The sequence below is a fragment of the Crocodylus siamensis genome, chromosome 7 (assembly GCF_052110815.1).
Source record: "Crocodylus siamensis isolate JL-2025a chromosome 7, ASM5211081v1, whole genome shotgun sequence".
Classification (NCBI taxonomy): Eukaryota; Metazoa; Chordata; order Crocodylia; family Crocodylidae; genus Crocodylus; species Crocodylus siamensis.
The window spans coordinates 2558812-2577224 of NC_143401.1; the positions used below are offsets into that span (position 1 = coordinate 2558812).

The window sequence follows — 18413 nt, forward strand, 5'->3', positions numbered from 1 at the left end:
GCTTCATCGTGGCACGTTGGACCAGCTTACATAGCTCCCCGGCTGTCGGGTACCAACCTTCATCTTCCACATTCCTTTGAAATCAGCTCTCAACCTTCACCAAGTCCCTCTCGGAGGCGAAGCAGTGGGGGGAATCTTATCCCCACTTTATGGATGGGAAAGCTGAGGCATGGAGGTAAAATGACTTCCTCATGGTCCCATGGGCAGTCAGCATCAGGGCTGAGATTAGATGGCAGGTGCTGTTTGTTCTCAGAGCTTGGTAACACGTCCCCGCACTGTATTGCTGCACTGCAGGGACCGCTCCCACCCACTCGCCTCTGTGCAGCATTTTGCATCTGCTCGTTCCTGTTCCATACCCCTGGAGCCACAGTGAGATGGGCTGAGGCTCCTTGCTCCCCATGGCTGGCTGGCTGGCTGATATGGGAAATCGTGATGATGGCATCGCAGCAGTAGACAGATAGAAATAAACTTTCAAATGCTCTAAAAATACTGGAGAGAGAAGAGGGGAGGGGAGAGATGTGCAAAGATTCAGTAGGATCAGAGGCATAATGAAGACATAGCCCCTGTGAGTTTATTTTTAAGGCCTCACAAAAGCCTGTAAATGTTTCATTTGCATTTGCTCACGAATGTTCCTGTCTATCCAAGTCCCCGGGGACCTAGCAGGAGGTGCTGGATGACTGGCACCGGGTTTTATCTGTGCTTGGGTGTATTTAGCCAGTGTCGACTGAGGGGCTGTGCAGCAAGTGGGACGTGGTGCCGTGGGTGGCTCAGGTAGAGCTGAGAGATGCTGCCTGGGGTCCTGCACCAGGCGCTATCAGCGTCTAGGGCCTGGGCACCGTCATGGGAGTAGGGCCTGCGTGGGCTCCAGCCCCGTGCCTAGCATGGTGGGCAGGAACCGGGGTTGCTGGCCTCTGTCCTAAAGCCAGCCCCGGCAGAAGCTCACCCCCTCCTCCGGCTGCAGGTTGAAGCCGGGTCAGTTCTCACAGCCCCGGCGCTGCAATCTGTTCCAGCTCAGCGTGTCTGCTGGAGAAGCCGGATCCGTTCCCACGCAGCTCCTTCCAGTGCCCCCAGCGGATGCAGAGAGGGAGGGGGAGTCCTTCGGCCTCCTCCTCCCTCCCTCCCAGGCTGCCACTGGCAACGGCAGGGCAGGTGTGCGGAGGTGAACCGCCGCCGCCTGGAAGCTGTTCTGGCAAAGGTGCCCCTCGAGGGGTGGTGCCGGGGGAGACCGCATTAGACACGGGGCACAGAAACGCTGGCCTTCCAGGTCGCTGGATCGGGGGGCTGGAGGGACCTGAGGGCATGACAGAATCTGGGTATAAACTGGGACCGGGTGGTCTCTTGGCAGAAGCCGAGTAGCCTGAGCTCTCCACCTGGCAGAAAGCTTGCCCCCAGCCCTGGCTGGCCCCAGCACAGGGTGGGCAGCGTGCAAAGGGACTGCGCTCTCCTCCATACCCAACACCCCTGCGTGCAAGCTCACCTGCCTTGAAGTCAGTGCCTAGCCCATATGACTGCCCCTCTGCTGGGCCATCTCGGCCCCCACTCCCACCAGTGTCCCTGCTGCTCTACGGTGGCTGGCTCTCCAGTGGGTAGGCTGGGAAGGAGCCCTCCCCTGGGAAAAGCAGCTGAGCGGCTCTGGGATATGAGAAATGAAAGACATTTGGCTGGGATGGTTTAGCTGGGGCTGGTCCTGCCTTGAGCAGGGCGTTGAACTCAAGGGCCTGTCTTTTCTGTTTCTGTGGTTGCAGTAGCAGCCAGGAGCCCCCGGCTGGGAGCTCTGCCGCGCACGGTGCTGTACAGACTTGGAGCAAAAAGTCCATTTGCTTCCGAGGCTCCACAGAGACTGAACATTTAGACACCTTCCCTCGCTAGGAAGGTTTTCTTTCTTTGCCACATTGCTGGGAGCAGATGGTGCCTCCGCAAGCTCGGAAGGGAGTTGAGAACAAAGTGGCCAAGATGCTAACGCAGCTCTGCGATCTCTCATTTAAAATCAGCTCCTGTGCCAGGCAACGGGAGGGCAGCAAAGCTGCCTCACTGTGACAAAAAGAGAAGTCCTGGGTATTATCCAGGGAATTACAGATTTGAAATCCTTCTGTCAGCATCGAGGGAAAGTGGCTGACATGATAGCACGGTAAAATGTCTTTTAACTGGAGCGCCAGTCTAATCCTGTCTCCAGACCCCCACAGTGCTGGAGGGAATGGGGGGGGAGCGGGGGTGGCTGGAGAAGGTGGGCGTTGGGGACGCAGACCCACTTCTGTGCCCCAGCCCCTCCTGTCAGGCACAGGAGGGACTAATACAGGTCCCCCTGTTTGAATACAGGTTCAGCTGCTTTCCCCCTACCAGAGGGGATGCAGGGGATGGCTGCTTTTTTTGCTGTGCTCCCTAGTGCCAAGGGCTGCTATAAGCATGAGCGCTAGAGGTGCTGGGAGACTGGCATCCGGGGAGGTTAATAAGCAGGTGTTGCTAGCACTTGGCCTAGTTCCTTTTGTCCCTGTGTAGCGTGGGCGGTGCCCAGCACCGCAAGAGGAAGACGGGTGCACACGCGGGTACAGGCTCGATTGCTCTCATTAGCGGAGTGGCTGCAGCCAGCCACTGGGGCTGTTCTTGCACTGGACTGGGGTTTAACCCCATGCTGGGGTGGCCTTGTCTTGCCGTGGCTGCAAAGTAGCTCCTGCCTGTAGAAATTCCCAGCTTCTGCTGTTTCCTAGCCTAGGAGCAAGCATGGAAGACCTGGGCTGTGCCAGTGCTCCTGCTGGGACTCAAAGCCAGAGGGTCTTGCCCCTTTGCTCAGGGTCAGACCGATGCTGCGCTGGGGGCAGGAAGGAATTTCCCCCGTGGTCAGGCTGATACAGACTGTGGAGGGTTTGCCTTCCTCTGTAGCAGAGGCATGGCCGGGGATCTCTTGAGCGTATATTAAAGACCTTTACATTGGCTGCCGCGGTTCCCCTGCTCCGAGGCAGTGACCTGCGGCAGGTTCTGGCGTCACGTCTTGTGTTGTGCCAGGGTTGACGGTAGTTTTACGAAGAGGTTAGATGATGGATGTGCATGGGGTTGGCTTGGATAGGGCTGATCCTGCCCCTTCTGGCCATGTTTCTCTGCACTTTCTGTGCCAGGTCATGTTAGTCCCGTTGCTCGTTTCACAGCAAGGGGAAACTGAGGCACAGAGAAGGTTTGGGGAGGTTTGCCCAGAGAGAGCAGCAGTGCCAGGGATGGCCCCCAGCTCCCCAAATCCCCGTCCGGTGCCTTTGCTGCGAGGTGATCTTTCCTTAACACACCAAACGCACATCTTGCAGCTGTGGTTGCTGACAGCCCAGGGAGAGGAAGGGCTGCCTGCTGTGACATGGATGCCATGTGCTCTTCTCCCCAGGTTTCCACGTCATTCCCTCTGTGTCCAACATCGTGCCGGAAAGCTGCCTGCTCATTGTGGTGGGCCTCCTGGTTGGGGGGCTCATCAAAGGTGTAGGGGAGAGCCCCCCCATCCTGAACTCCGAAATCTTCTTCCTCTTTCTCCTCCCACCCATCATTTTGGATGCCGGCTACTTCCTGCCTCTGCGCCAGTTCATGGAGAACCTGGGCACCATCCTCATCTTCGCTGTGGTGGGGACACTGTGGAACGCCTTCTTCCTCGGCGGGCTGATGTACGCGGTGTGCCAAATCGGCGGCACCGGCCTCAATCACATTGGCCTGCTAGCCAACCTGCTCTTCGGCAGCATCATCTCGGCCGTGGATCCCGTCGCGGTGCTCGCTGTCTTTGAGGAGATCCACATCAACGAGCTCCTGCACATCCTGGTGTTTGGGGAGTCCCTGCTCAACGATGCTGTCACCGTTGTAAGTAGAGTGCTCACGCGTGGGCAAGGTCCTGAGACCCGTGGAGCCCCGATGGTGCCGGGCTGGTGGGAGCAAGCTGGGAGGCTGTAAAGTCTCTGTTGCAACGTGGGGTGGATCCTCTGCTGACCCTGACTCTCCTTTCCAGCCCTGGGCCAGAAGTGTTGTATTACCTCAAGCCCCATGGACTCCTCCAGAGCTTCATAGGTCTTTTTGCTAAGGGGTGGGAGAGAAAGCCGTCTCCTCTTTGTCACACAGAGCGGGAAGCACTTAGGCAAAGAGCCTCTGTCCATAGCCACTAAACTCAGGTCTCCACTGGTAGGGCACGGCTGCAGTCAGGGCTGAGATGTGAGGTGCCAACAGCAGTAATACTCATGCAGTGTTCGCTCTCCTGGAGCACTGATACCCTCCAGGTGAGGCAAGCATGCAGGGCAAGACAGCTTGCTGTGTCGGTCAGAGCCCTGCCCTGCAAGGAGGGACCTCGCTGATCTCCCTCCGCTGTTGCAGCCGGATAGGAGGGAGCGGAGCCCAACAGGAAGCAGAGCCTTGCTGGGTGTCACTTGGCACCAAAGCAGCAGGCTCCGCTCCACCTCCCGGCACTCTCCGGCTGGAGTCCAACCCTCTGGAGCTCTGTGTTTCTTTGCATGCAGTTCCTCCCCTTCCCTGGGTCTCGGCAGGGCCTGGCACATGCCACCCGGGACAGGGATCTCTCATTTCTCCCCCTCTCTATTGCTAAGATCTCTGCTATCTGGGTACACCAGCTCTTCATATCAATTTAAACACCAGAGCAGACATACATGCTGTAGAGCACCTCTGAGTGTCCCCACCACCAGCAGGCTGGGGGATTTCTTGTAGGAGCTGTATAGAAATGCTGAGCTGTCAGATGGAGGGCAGAACTGCCAGCCTAGCTAAAGCCTCCCACAAGGACATGGGAAGGAAATGGGAGCAATTACTTTGCTTGGTGCTGCTGCCTGGATCCGGCAACCCACACCCCAGTACCAACCCTCCAGGGCAGAGCTCGCCAGGGGCTTGGATGATCTGCCCAGCTGGTGCAGGGTCCATTTCTGAACTGAGTTCAGTGCTCTTGAATGTCCTGTGTCTGGCTTGGAGCAGCAGTAGTGATTCCTGGTATACAGGGCTCACCAGCAGGCATGTTGGCCGTGGCAGGGGGCTGAGCGCTGATTGTTTTGGGAAGGGTGTGGAGAAATTTGATCAGATACAGACCAAAGGGAATGTGTAGGTTTGGGAATGCCCAGAAGTTTGCAGGCCTTGCCTAGGACTTGGTATTGGTCTTGGAGGCATGACAGTCCCATCGCCAGGTCCAGGTATAATAATGGACTGATACAGGCGCCTGCAGGAGAAGGCAGGCAGCTGATCCAGGGTCCCTGCAAGTCTCTCCAAACAGGTCCCTCCTGCTGTCGCTAGATCCCAGGGCCAGGAGATCTTGGCTGCAGGGATCTCTCAGGTCCACTGTCCTCAAGAATCCCATAGCCTTGTAGACACATCCCGTGGGTCTCCCCCTCCCGGGACCAAAGCTGTGCTGCTGCAGTGCTGCACGGGGCAGTCCCACGTAGAGCTGCTAAGAATAAACTGCAGTGACCTGTTAGCTCTCTACACAGTAGAAAGCCTGGCAAGCCCTGCCCATGCAACATGTTCCTCTTGGAGACGGATCACACGCTGAGGAAGATGACAAGCCCTCTGCTTATCTGGAGGAAGCGTTGTGTTGCCGAGCTGTGGTCTGGGCTTGAGGCAGTCAGTCAGCCCATGAAGATGCTGCGAGCACCGCTTCACACAGGGCTTATGAGAGCCCAAGCAAGAGAGCTCTGCACCAGAAGGAAATCACCCCACCACATCCTCTCTGGGAGGCCTCTGCGATGAGCTGGCATGAGGCCTCATACCAGAGCCTGGATTGTCATATTCAGCCTCCAGCTTCAGCCCTTCGTTATGCCATGCCCTAGGTGACCACTCTGATGCTCTGCCTACACCTGGACACGTGCTGCACGTACATGTCCAGCCCTTCCCTGGGTCCTGGGGCCCAGCGGGTTTCTCTTGGAGCATGTGCAGGATAGGAGCATGGCTCGCTCACCCCATCTCTGCAAGGCAGGTGGGCCCTCTGCAGGGACTCATTCTGCTGCTCCCATTACTTGGCTTATTGCACCATCCACCGGTTCTGACCAGGGCCCGAGTTCAAGTCATGCTGAAGCTGTGTCCTGGCTCAGGGTGCTGCAGTAGCTGAGCCCCTAACAGAAAAGGAGACTGGAGTTGAATGTGATACTTGGGGTAACAGACTTTTCCACCAGGCGAGGCACAGGGAACGTGGCCATGAAGAGCTCCTGGCAGGGCAGAAATAGCGCAGCCCTGCGGAGCCGGGCAGCAGCTTCCCACGTCCTCGCATGTGACTCTGGCCGTGGGGTTTCTGCGGGATGATGACTCCTTTCTAGTCCCTCTCTACAGCCTTTAAACCCCAGTTTTCTTGTGCCTTGTGGCTTCCCCAGTTATTACCAAATGTCCTGTCAGCTGTTTGCACTCCACAAAGAGCAGCCAGGACCTGGTGGGGAAGTGAAAAGTGACATGTGCTCTACTCTGCCCTGGACTCCCCACCCTGCCAGCCTGCGGGAATACCTGGCTGCCTTCTCTCATGTTGGTAAGATCCCAAACGTGCATAAAACCAAGCCTGTGGCTCGCAAGAGCTGCCTCTCATGAAGATGCTTTAGCCAAGCATTGGGATCCTGCACCTGGGGTCTCAGCCACCATTTGAAAACGTCCCTTGGCACCTAGCTGGCTGGCTGGTGCTCCGGCTGGAAGCAGCCACTGCCGTGCTGCAGTTCCAGCTGTGGAGCTGCCTTTTTAGCTATGAGATGGCATCTGGTCTCAGGTCAGCTGTGCGACCCAGGGCTGCTCCCAGTTCTCCAGTCCATGTGTGCCTCCAGCTGGCACTTGGCAAGTCCCCCCAGCATTCCTCTATCTTGTCTACCTAGATTGTAAGCTCCTGGGATCAGAAGCCGTGCCTCACTGGGCCTGTACAGCCCCAAGCACAGGGAAGCCCTGGCCAGAATCCCATTTAGATTTCCAGCTGTGCACAGTCCCCCGGCTCACAGGGTGCTGAGGTCAAGCAGAGCACCAGAAAACCAGATGGGAGTGTGCCCCCAAGGGCTGGCCCCTTGCCCCTCCCCAACTCTGTCCTGAAGGGTGATGTCTTGTCCCACAGAGCAGCTGCTAACATTTTTGCATGAGGTTTGATTAAGCAAATGCTCTAGGCTGCAATCCCCACAGGGTGTGCACCCTTGGGCAGGGAGCCGGGGGCATGGATATGGCCTGTGGCATGTTGGATACAAAGGCTCAGGTCCTTTGATGTGGGTCTTACAAAGGCTTCTCAGGCAAGATCCTGCTTTCCTCATGTGGTATGGGAGTGCAGCTGCCTCACTGAAATGACCCCTCAGCCCTGTCTCTCTCCTCACCCCTCCAGGTGCTCTATCATCTCTTTGAAGAGTTTGCTAACAACGAACAGGTGACCATCATCGACATCCTCCTGGGCTTCATCAGCTTCTTCGTGGTGTCCCTGGGTGGTGTCTTCATTGGCATCATCTACGGGATCGTTGCAGCCTTCACCTCCCGCTTCACCTCCCATATCCGGGTCATCGAGCCCCTCTTCGTCTTCCTCTACAGCTACATGGCTTACCTGTCGGCTGAGCTCTTCCACCTCTCCGGCATCATGGCGTGAGTAGCACCCAGTACCAACCCCTGGCATGGGCATGCTGCCCTGGCTTGGTTAGGGCATGAAGCTGTGCTAGGGCCACATCCAAGATGGGGCTGACCTGCTATCCAGCTAGGCCAGTTTGTAGCCTCTGACTTCAGAGAGAGATGCAAGAAACCCTGCTGTCGGCCATAGTGGTGCCTGCTGGCACGTCCCTTGCTGGCCATTCACATGATCGCTGCCAGGGGGCCTTGCTGCTGAATCCCTCAAGCTGTTCTTAAGCATCTGGAGTCTAAGCCAAAATCTAAGCACTGTCTTCCAGGCCAGGGGTCTCTCAGCACGTACCCAGGTTGTAGCCCACCTGCCTGTTCCTCAGCCGGGGAGCTGGACGCCTCCAGCTACCTGTCTGTCCCCAGCATCCTGTCCTGACTCTTTGAGCTTAGACGTGCCCTTTCCTAGAACCTGGCCAGAGGCTGGAGCCTTCTGGTACAAACTGTAACCCTTCAGGAGGTGCCTGACAGCTGTAAGCAAATAAACAGGTGGACACGAGGGGTTTGCCCTGGAGTTTCTAGGTGCACAAGAGGCTGTGGATCCCACAGCCTACCTAGGAGCACTGCTCTGCTAGCCCACCCTGCCCTCTGGAGCCCTGACGGGATTTTCCCTGCTGCAGGGACTGAAGGTGGCTGAGAGCAAACTCAGTGCTCAGCGCTGCTCCTCTCTTAGGGGACTCCCATGCCAGTCTGCTAGCGGAGGCACCACACCCAAGGCATGCTCAGAGCTGCTGTCTGTGTTAGTGCCCCCAGGCATGGGAGGATGCAGCCCCCATCATTTTTTACAGTAGCTCCCGTGTGTCTGCTCTTACCCGGTAGGGAGCATGAGGGAGTGCATCCCTTTGAGTATAGGGTGAGAACCTGCCGGGTGCTGCAGGGGAAGCATGCGCATCTTGGCACTGACTGCAGAGGCACATGCGCTCTAAGCGATCTCGCGGCACATTGCTGATGCAGTCGTATGCTAAAGTCCAGGATGGATTGTAGCCTGGCACTAGCCTCCCTGGGGAATTGTGGTCCCCAGGGAGAGGAAGAGCAGGGGGGACAGCAAACCCCAGGCAGTAAAAACAGAGGCTGCAGTTGGAGCTGCACAGAGCTCCGCACCTTGGACAGAATCCACATGTGGTACAGAGGGATTCCCCGACCTGATGCTCCAGAGAACATGTTGCCTCCTGCCCATGAGAGCTAGACAGGGGCCCTGGAGCAGATGGCCAAATTAAAATGGTTCTCCCTCCCCGAATTTTGCTGCAGGATTTCCACTCCCTGGTGCCTTGCTGGTGCCTTGCCTCTTCTTTAACCAGTTTAAGAAATGACTGGGAGCTGTGATAAAGCTCTGAGGTACAGCTGGAGTTGGGGAAGCTCCAGGACAGGGGGCTAGTGTTTTCCAGTCCTGCCAGATACCAGTTCCCCTGGCTGCCCCCGAGAGCTGTTCCTTGCCTTCCCCTGCAGGCTCATTGCTGCCGGCGTGGTCATGCGCCCGTATGTAGAGGCCAATATCTCCCACAAGTCCCATACCACCATCAAGTACTTCTTGAAGATGTGGAGCAGTGTCAGCGAGACGCTCATCTTCATCTTCCTCGGCGTCTCCACTGTGGCCGGCAAGCACTACTGGAACTGGACCTTTGTCATCAGCACTCTGCTCTTCTGCCTCATTGCCAGGGTGTTAGGTGAGGGTCTGGGGCCTTGGTTGAACAAGGGGCTGGGAGCAGCCCTGGTCTTGGCTTCTGGATGGTCTGAGATGCATTCACACCCAGAAAGCCTGGGTCCAGCCTGCCTGGACCTGAGTGGGTTTGGGAGCTCCAGGTGAAGTGCTGGTTTTAGAGACAGCATGGGCAGGGACAGGTATCTCCAGTTCGGCCCCAGAACACAGAGACTTTTTGCAGCTCCCTTGGATCTGGGGCCTGGCTGTGAGAAACAGCTCCGCTTGTGTGCGGCCAGTGTCTTCTCAACAGGCTAGGGAGAACTGACCCATGCTTTTGGGGCCTGTATCCTTGGGACCTCCCTGGCTGGCTTCTCAGGAGCCTGCATGTAGCCTTCTGGTAGGGACAGAGTCCAGTGCTAGACCAACAAGAAGTTTCCCTGTAGGCTCTGCTCTGTGATCAGTCCTCTGTGTTGTGAGGGAGGCCTGGGGCTGGGGTCGTGGAGGTGAGAGGGGGCTGTAAGTTGTGTGGGGAGGCAGAATTCAATGGTGGGCGGGGATGGAGGAGCCCACGGCGCCTAGCGTTAACCATCTGCTTTGCCCCTGGAAGTCTCTTCATTCTACTCCTCCGTGGGTGCAGTCCCCGTGGAAGGAGCCAGTGCTGCTGGGGACTGATGGAGCAGTGTGGCTGGGTGTCTAGAAGGAGCTGCCCTCATCCCTGGGGCCTCAGGGTGTGTCTCACTAAGGCCAGGCCTGTATAACCTGGAGCCACCCTGCCCTCTCCCCCCAACCTCTCTGCAGGTGTCTTGGGCCTCACCTGGTTCATTAACAAGTTCCGCATTGTGAAGCTGACCCCCAAGGACCAGTTCATCATCGCCTACGGGGGCCTGAGAGGGGCCATCGCCTTCTCGCTCTGCTACCTCCTGGATTATTCGCGCTTCAACATGAGGGACATGTTCCTCACAGCCATCATCACCGTCATCTTCTTCACTGTCTTCGTGCAGGTAGGCAGCACTCCACCTTTCCCCCTGGGCCTGTCACCAGGTGCCCGGGTGTCAAGGTGAGGGATGTGGGTCTGCTTCCTGCAGCTCCTGACTGCAGCCAACTGAGCGAGAGTTGGGTAGGGGCACGGCCGTTGTTAACAAGCTCGTTTGGGGGGTGGGAGAGTATGTGGGGTGTTTACAAGGCTGGTCCCGTGGGGAGTACACTGGCGTGGCAGTCGGAGGACCCTGTCCCAGCTGGCCTGCCCTTCCAAGGGGGAGAGTGACACCTCTCTCTGGGGTTGCTAGTGACAAAGAGCTCCGCAGCTCTGCTGGCTCTGATCAGGGCGGTCCAGAGCAGCTCCAGCTACCAGCTGGCGTTGCTTTAATGTGTCTGGAAAGAAGATGTCCCCAGATAGGCTGAGGGGACAGTCCTTGGACTCCTGTGGCACAGGGGGCAATGGGCTTCTCACAGTGCTGGGACCCAGCTGGAACTCTCCTAGGCCATAGGTGTGGCAGGAAAACTAGGGAGTCTTCATGACATCCCCGAGGCACCTGCTCCTCGTTGTCCTGTATGGGAACGTGGACCGGGCTGGCTGACTCTGGGACGGCAAGGTTTGCTCCAGCCTCAAGATGGGGCCAGCCCCAGAGGATGCCGGGTCCACTCTCCTTCCTGGCCTCAGAGGTGAGCAAAGGCTCTGAGCGAGGTGTGACCCGGCCCTCTTTTGCAGGGCATGACCATCCGCCCGCTGGTGGACCTGCTGGCCGTGAAGAAGAAGCAGGAGACAAAACGCTCCATCAATGAGGAGATCCACACCCAGGTAACCGCTCCCCACACACGGCACCTCTCCCTCAAGTTGCCCAACCTCAGACCTCTTTCTGCTTCCCCTTGCACTGCAACCAGGCAGGGTCTCAGGACGGGACGCCTGTGGGTTGGTCTCCAAGGTAAGGGCCACGGGTGAAGCACTGCCCCAGCCTGGCTCCTCTTTGTCAGTTCTCTAACCAGGACCTGCCGCCACCTGGTACAGGTCTGTGCTGCCACCCAGAGGCCCCGCCCAGAGCTGCACCCAGTGTCACCAGACTGTCATCGAGGCCCATGCAGCCCCATGCAAACTCCATGTTGGGAGTAGTTTGGTGGGGAGAGGGGAAGCCTGTGGCCGAGGCCTGCTAGTGTCAGGCTAAAGAGGTGGTCATGTGCTTTGCCTTCTTTCCAGTTTCTGGACCACCTCCTGACTGGGATTGAGGATATCTGTGGTCACTATGGCCATCACCACTGGAAAGACAAGTGAGTACCATTCATTGTTCATGCTGGCAGAGTCTCCACTGGTCTCTGATGGCAAATCTAAGGGAGAGGAAGGAAGGGATTTTAAATGCCATGTCCCATGTGCACATACAACACCTCACAGCTTCCCCCTGCCCCATTCATCAGTAAGTACCTGCAGAGCCCCAGTGTCAGGGGCAAAGGAGCATTATGCAGGGGACTCTGCTGCTCCAGATGTGTGAGGGCATTTTCCTCTCCACCAGCCAAATGTCTTCCCCTATCCTTACCCTGCTCTGGCTCCAGCTTCTGGCTTCTTGTGCTGGAGAATCACCATGTTCCCCAAGCATGTGAGGAAGGGTTGGTCGAGCCCTGGGAGCTGGGCTGAATGAGATCAGGGTATTATCTGTCCCTGAACTGAGCCAGGATTCTCTCCCTTCTGCCCCGTGTTCAGGCCTGGAAGGACCCACAGGAGAAAGAAGCCATTAGTTGGCTCCTTGCAACCGTCCTTTGTGTCTGCGAGTGCTGCACTGAGGATCTGGGGGTCGGGGTCTGGGGTCCTTGACACTCAGAGGTGCCAAGAGATCCATCTGTTGGGCCCTTGGCTGTAGGGGAAGCCGAGGGAGCTCATGGGTGGTGCGCTCCTCCTGTGGAACAGGGGCTGTGCTGCCCCCACCTGATGTGTCCCTTGCTCCTCTGACCCCCTGGGAAGGCTGAATCGCTTCAACAAGAAGTACGTGAAGAAGTGCCTGATCGCGGGCGAGCGCTCCAAGGAGCCCCAGCTCATCGCCTTCTACCATAAGATGGAGATGAAGCAGGCCATCGAGCTGGTGGAAAGCGGGGGCATAGGCAAGATCCCCTCAGCGGTCTCCACAGTCTCCATGCAGTGAGTACTGCCCTGCCCAGCACGGCCTGCAGGCAGGGGTCTTACAGAGATGACTCCTGGCACCACGGCCTAAGCCTCTCCCCTCACTACCGTGGTGCCTGGCGCTCAGGCTTGCTGCCTCTTTCTCTTGCAGAAACATCCATCCCAAGACCTTGCCTGTGGAGCGTATCCTCCCAGCCCTGTCCAAGGACAAGGAGGAGGAGATCAGGAAGATCCTGCGTAACAACCTGCAGAAAACCAGGCAGAGGGTGAGGACTCTGACCTCCCCTGGCCCCTGCTCATGGCTCAGGAGGAAGCCTGGGACATGTGTCCGCTCCCTGCCCCACTTTCATGTTCCCAGTGCCTGCTGCCTCCATTATTCCCAGCTCTGCTCTTCAGCCTGCCCCAGCCAGTTCTAAGCAGCCCACGGGTCTGGCAGCTGGGCTAATGGCCACACTGGCACAGAGACAAGAGCGAGACTGTGCCATGGCTGGAGTGAGGCTCGGAGTCTGTTCCCAGCTGTGCTGTGGGCTCCCTGTATCTCTTTGGGCTAGTCTCTCGGTCTCTCCAGGTCACCCATGTCTGCACTATGAGGGAGAACAGCCTTCCTTTGCTGCACTGTAAGCTCTGGGGGGCAGGGGCTGCATAGGACAGCACAGACCTGGTCTCTGTGGAGGCCTCTGGGAGCAGTCATCCTCCTGCTGAGGAGGATGGCCTTGGGTGGAGAAGGGGGCTGCTGAGAGGGGCTTTGCTATAGAAGCCAGATACAAAGGTGGGCTGCCAGGAAACCCTAGGGAGCCGGGCACACACCTGGTGACACACGGGGCTTGTTCTCTGAGCTCAGCCACAAACTCCTGAGGGCCCCTCCTGGCTGTCCCCTGAACATGCAGCCGTGTCCCAGCAGCTGGCACTGTCCCTGCTTGGGCCTTTCATCCTCACCCCCTTCCCTGGAGCTCTGTGTGTGGGACCTGGCAGATTGTGGCTCTGCTTCACCTTCTTACCCTGTCTGCTGTCCTGGGCTCTTCACAGCTGCGATCCTACAACCGGCACACACTGGTGGCCGACCCCTATGAGGAAGCCTGGAACCAGATGCTGCTGCGAAGGCAGAAAGTCCGGCAGCTGGAGAAGAAGGTGCGTGGGGATGGAGAGAGATGGACAGGCACTGGCAGCGGGGACAGGGGCTGGTGGGGGCAGCAGGGCACATTTTGTGCTGAGGCTCATGCCCACTGAAGGGGATCTGACAAGCTGGAGCCAGCAGCAGTGGGTCCTGATGCTCTGGGTATTCTGGTGCTGCCTGACAAGGGAGGCAGGCTCTCCTTTCAGAGGACAGGTAGGTTTGGGATGGTTGTCTGCCACACCCCGGGGAAGCCCTCAGCAAGCTGCCACCCACAGAAGCCTCTCTGAGGAGCATCCTTGATTCCCCTGACCCCTGCCAGGCACCCGTGGGACATTGCCCCATCCCCTGGGCCTCAGCACACTAGAGCTCACGCCCCAGCACTGCCTCCTTTCTTCTTCCAGATGAACAATTACCTGACGGTCCCGGCTCACAAGGTCGACTCGCCCACTATGTCCAGGGCTCGCATTGGCTCAGGTACGTGCGGGCCAGGTGGCGTGGGAAACGGGCATCTTTTGGAGTATCCTCATCCCTTGGTGGTGGCATACCAAGGCACTACTGGGAGCTGTGGGGTGCCACATGTGGCCACCAGGGGGCAGCACCTCCACACAACACAGCCAGGTGCTGCTGCCTGCCTGCACCAGCTGCCTGGGCTGAGCTGGGCCTGGCTGGGAGGGGGGTTGTCTCCTCCACCCCCGCCCACAGATATGTAGGGCCACTTCATAGAGGAGAAAGGCTGGAAGGGGCCTCAAGAGACCATCTAATCCAGCTAGAGATCGAATCTGCCACCTTGGCTCAAGCCCTTGCTGATTTTTCTTGTCCAGCTCCTCAGAAATCCAGCCCCCCAGGCTGTAGCTGCCCCTGCTGCTGCAGCTCAGGCTGCCCCCAAGGGCAGGAAAGAGTGCTGGGGTCAGATGACCCCAGCCAGATGCCTATCCAGCCTTTTCTTAAAGACCCCCGAGAGCACCACTTCCCTTGGAAGCCCATTCCAAATTTTGGCCACCCTTACTGTGGAGAAGTTTTTCCTGCAAGCAAATTGTCCGGGCATGGGTGTGAAGTTGTGAGCATGAAAATGTGAGCACCAAGTGCCTCTCCTGTGCCTGCCACAGGATCCTTTCAAGGGTGTCGCAGGGTGATGTCAGGTGTGCAGACACCAACACGTGATTCACAAGATCATCCCAGTCATGTCGAGCAGGAATCCCGAGGGTCACTGACACACTGCCTTGTCGTGGGCTCCCTGTGCTCTTTGCAACAGAAGAACTGCTCCAGTCTCTTTTCCATAGTCAAAAAATGAGTGCCAGTAGAGAGCTGGCGTTTTCCGAGGGGGGGCCTGGAGTCCGGCAAGGGGAACCTTGAGCCTATAAAGGGTTGAGAAGCACTGGGCAGGGGTATATTGTCTTCTAGAGCCGGGAGGAGAACCCAAGACTCCTGACTGCCCTTTTCCATAATTTCCCCCTGTAGCCACTAGACCCCGTCATCACCCTTCAGGTCACTTCCCTGTTCATGTGTGGGTGGAAACCCCCCCAGCTCCCCAGGGCACTCTGTGAGCAGAGCCCCTGGGCGCAGCTCCACGCTGTGCTGAGGCAGCTGTCTGTGCCTGTCCCTGCAGACCCACTGGCCTACGAGCCCAAGCCGGACTCGGAGAACCTCCCCATCATCACCATCGACCCTGCATCGCCCCAGTCCCCGGAGTCAGTCGACCTGGTGAACGAGGAGATGAAGGGCACGAGCCGCCTGCCGCCATCACCCGAGGAGGATGAGGAGGGGCTTGTGATGCGGGTCAAGGAGCCGTCCTCCCCGGGCACGGACGATGTCTTCACCCCAGGGACCAGCGACAGCCCCAGCAACCAGCGGATGCTGCGGTGCCTGAGCGACCCGGGGCCTCGGCCGGAGCCGGAGGAAGGGGAGCCCTTCATCCCCAAGGGGCAGTAGCAGTGGGCATGCAGCCGGCTCCGGCCTGGAGGGGTGCCGTTGCATACGTGTGGATTGTCTCTTTCCCCGGGTTCCCCTGCCCCTGGGTGCTGGGTTTCAGGCTGGAGGGGGGCACTGTGGACAAGGAGGAAGAGGAGACCCCCGTGGGAGGGGGCCCCTCCATTGTAGCCTGGTTCTACAGCTTCCCTGGGCTGCGTCCGGCGCTGCAGGAGCCTGCGTAGTCTACAGGCACCTCCTGCCCGAGGGCAGCTCCGTGTCTGTTCACCCTGCCTCAGCTGCAGCCCCGGCCCTCGCCAACTCAGGACCTGCGGTGGCAGCGCGTGTGCTTGGGGCACCCCCTCACGGCGCTGGCGGACAGGAAGACGGGCTCTGGCCTGGTCCCTCGCAGCGCCCTCTGCTCCCAGCACAGTGCAGCTTCTCCTCCGCCAAGCTTTGCTCTTCCCCGCCACAAGCTACAGCATCCCTGCTCTCTGTCTGGCCACCGAGGCTGGCGCTGCCCCCAGCACAGGGACTGAAACCCCGCAACAAGGTTCGCCAGGCTGCCACCCTCCAGCAGCCTCAGCAGCACCCGGACATCCCTCCGCCCTGGCCTGGCTCAGCTCTGCGTCGTCATGCTGTGCTGTTGGGGTCCTCCCAGCTCCCGCCCAGACAGCCAGGTTTTTAAGTGTCTCCTTGTTCAGTGTTGGAGCAAACGCAGCGTGTGGGGCTCTTGCTGGGGTTGGGGGTGGATTGGGTGCAGTATAGCCATAGCCGGGGGGTGGTGCTCTGCTTCTCTTGTGGCTTTTGGAGGTCTCTGTGCACTTTGTCCTTGCTCAGACCCTGTAGGGATAGGCGCGTGAGCAGGGAGCCTGCTGCAGGACCCCAGCCCCTGCGGGCCACGTTGGGGCCCTGTCCCAGCATGGTCACGGCAGGGCGGGGATTTTTCTGGACTCATGCTCCCTACCTTCTTTTAATCACCCACCCACAGATGGATCTCCACATACCAGGTAAATCCACGAACATTTCTTAACCAAAGACGGCTGTGAGGGTCACGGTATATCACAGGGAGGAGATTGCAGAGGCTGGGACTGCTTCTGGCTTTGTCTTTATACTGCATACTTCATATCTTTCCTTGAACGGGGGCTTTGTGGGCATGGGGGAGCCTTGGGGGTGGCCAGCCTGGCACCCTGCCTGCTGTGGCACTGCCCCCGCCTTGTCCTGCACTACACAGTCCTCAATGCTAAGCTTTAATGGCCTTTAACTCCAAAACAGGTAGGTTTGAGTTCAGGAGGAGCAGAATCGGGGCCTTAGGCTCTCACTGCAGTGGTGACTGTGCTGTCCAGCCTTCCCCTCTGGGCATCCTGATCACACTCAGACCTCCAGTGCTGCCTCCTGCCCTTGGCCCTGCTCCCCACCCCTGCTAGACTCCGTCCTACCCCCCGCCTTGGGCTCACCCGAGGCCCGCTCTTCTTGCACGGGGTGCCTGGATCTCCGGCACTTGCTGTTCTCTTGGGCTGCCAAGCTTTGCTCCTCCTGCCCCCCACCCCCTCCCTTTTTAATCAAAGACGGGCTCCAGGTCCTCTGGGCTAGGAGGGGTCCCATGGGCTGCCCTGCATGGGGCTGCTCCGCAGGGTGCCTGCGTGCGGGATGGGGGAGGCCTGGGGGTGGAGGGGAGGGCTGTGCAGGCACGAGGCTGTTGTGATCTACAGGGTGTGCGTCGCCTAGCCAGCTGCTCCCGTGGGTCAGGGACCCTCCCTGCCCCTGTGGCCTCCTCTGAAGAGTGCCCCCCACCCTGCCCCATGCTGTGCCTTTCTGCCATGCAGTGTCTGCTTGCGTGACTAGCGTTGTCTGAGCCTCTCTGCCTTTCGCAAGCGCTCTGTGCGTGCCTGTGACGTTGTCGGCCTGCCTGGTGCCTCTGCCCGGGCCCGGGCCCGCTCTGTGTGCGAATCCACCCTGCCCTCTGAATAGCCACCCTCCCACATGCCCGTCGCAGCCCAAGCCGTCCACAGGGACAGGGCAGAGGGGCCGGGGGCAGCCGGCCCCCGACTCAAATCGTGCAATATCTCTGTTCACCCCAGGGCTCTCTGCAGCTGCCAGCGCGAGCAGAGGCCGAGAGCCTGCGGTCCCCTGGCTGTCTGTGTGTGCGTGTGCCTGCGTATGACGCTCTGTTTCCGGGAGGAATAATCAAGCAATGAAAATTCTCTCTTGTATAAAAAACACATGTAAAGAGAATCTTTTTTCATGAATATTCTAATAAATTAATGTTAATTTTTAGCCAGTTTTCGTTGGCCTTGGACCCCCCCCCTCCACCCCCGACTGGGGCACGAGCTGCTCTCTGTCACCTACCGGATGGAGCACTGGGGCTGTCAGCCAGGCCACGGCAGGCCGCTTCGTCCCCCTGGTCCATGGGAAGGTGGCTGGGCCTGGTGTCTGCAGCTGGGAACGGGGAGCGCGTCCTTCACCACCCCAGCATGCAGCCGGGCAGCCGAGAACCAGGCGCGCCGGTCTCTCCCTCCTCGCAGGCAGCCGAGCTTTGCAGGGCCAGCCCCAAGCTAGTCAGGGTCCAGGTACTGCCGTTTCCCAAGCCCTGCCTTCGTGACAGCCAACGTGGGACTCACGCCTGAGCGGCTGAAGCCCCTGCCCAGCTCTGCTGCTCACAGTCTGGGTGAAAAGTATTGTCCTCCGCGCGTCCTGGGGCAGCCCTGGGTCAGTCCTGGCTGCCTGAGCTGGGTCTGTGGCCAGAAAGAGGTGACGGCAGTTGCAGGGAAGACCGGGCAGATTGGGCCCTGAACGATTTGTGTCAGCAGCCCCGAAAGCGCTCGGGCAAGGGCAGGGTCCCCACGTGGCAGGTGGTCTCTGACCCCGGGCCGACTAGCCAGGGGAGGGCGGGAGACGGCAGCGGTGGCGAGGCGGGAAGAGAGGTCTTGGGTTTTGCACACAGGAGGGAATTTCACGTACTTGCCCAAAGGCTCGGCCAGGCTGCAGAAGAGCCAGGACTGCTGCGTCCCGGGTCAGCGTCTGGCTTAGCCGTGTCGCCGCCAGGCTTCCCTGGAGCGGAGGAGCCTGTGGTGTGACTCTCCCAT

At 58.9% G+C, this 18413-nt stretch overlaps 1 protein-coding gene across 2 annotated transcripts in view; it reads left to right on the forward strand.

The window, feature by feature from the left end:
• Positions 1-17604, forward strand: part of SLC9A1 (solute carrier family 9 member A1) — a 46219-nt gene extending 28615 nt beyond the window's left edge. For both annotated transcript variants that reach the window (XM_090057461.1, XM_090057462.1), the window contains exons 3-13: positions 3365-3825; positions 7289-7539; positions 9013-9230; positions 10004-10206; positions 10914-11003; positions 11397-11467; positions 12153-12326; positions 12460-12574; positions 13335-13436; positions 13824-13896; positions 15029-17604. In XM_090057461.1, coding sequence (XP_089913587.1) covers positions 3365-3825; positions 7289-7539; positions 9013-9230; positions 10004-10206; positions 10914-11003; positions 11397-11467; positions 12153-12326; positions 12460-12574; positions 13335-13436; positions 13824-13896; positions 15029-15351 — 2081 coding nt within the window. In that variant the 3' untranslated portion in view covers positions 15352-17604. The remainder of the gene's footprint in view (positions 1-3364; positions 3826-7288; positions 7540-9012; positions 9231-10003; positions 10207-10913; positions 11004-11396; positions 11468-12152; positions 12327-12459; positions 12575-13334; positions 13437-13823; positions 13897-15028) is intronic.
• The last annotated feature ends 809 nt before the right edge of the window (positions 17605-18413 follow it).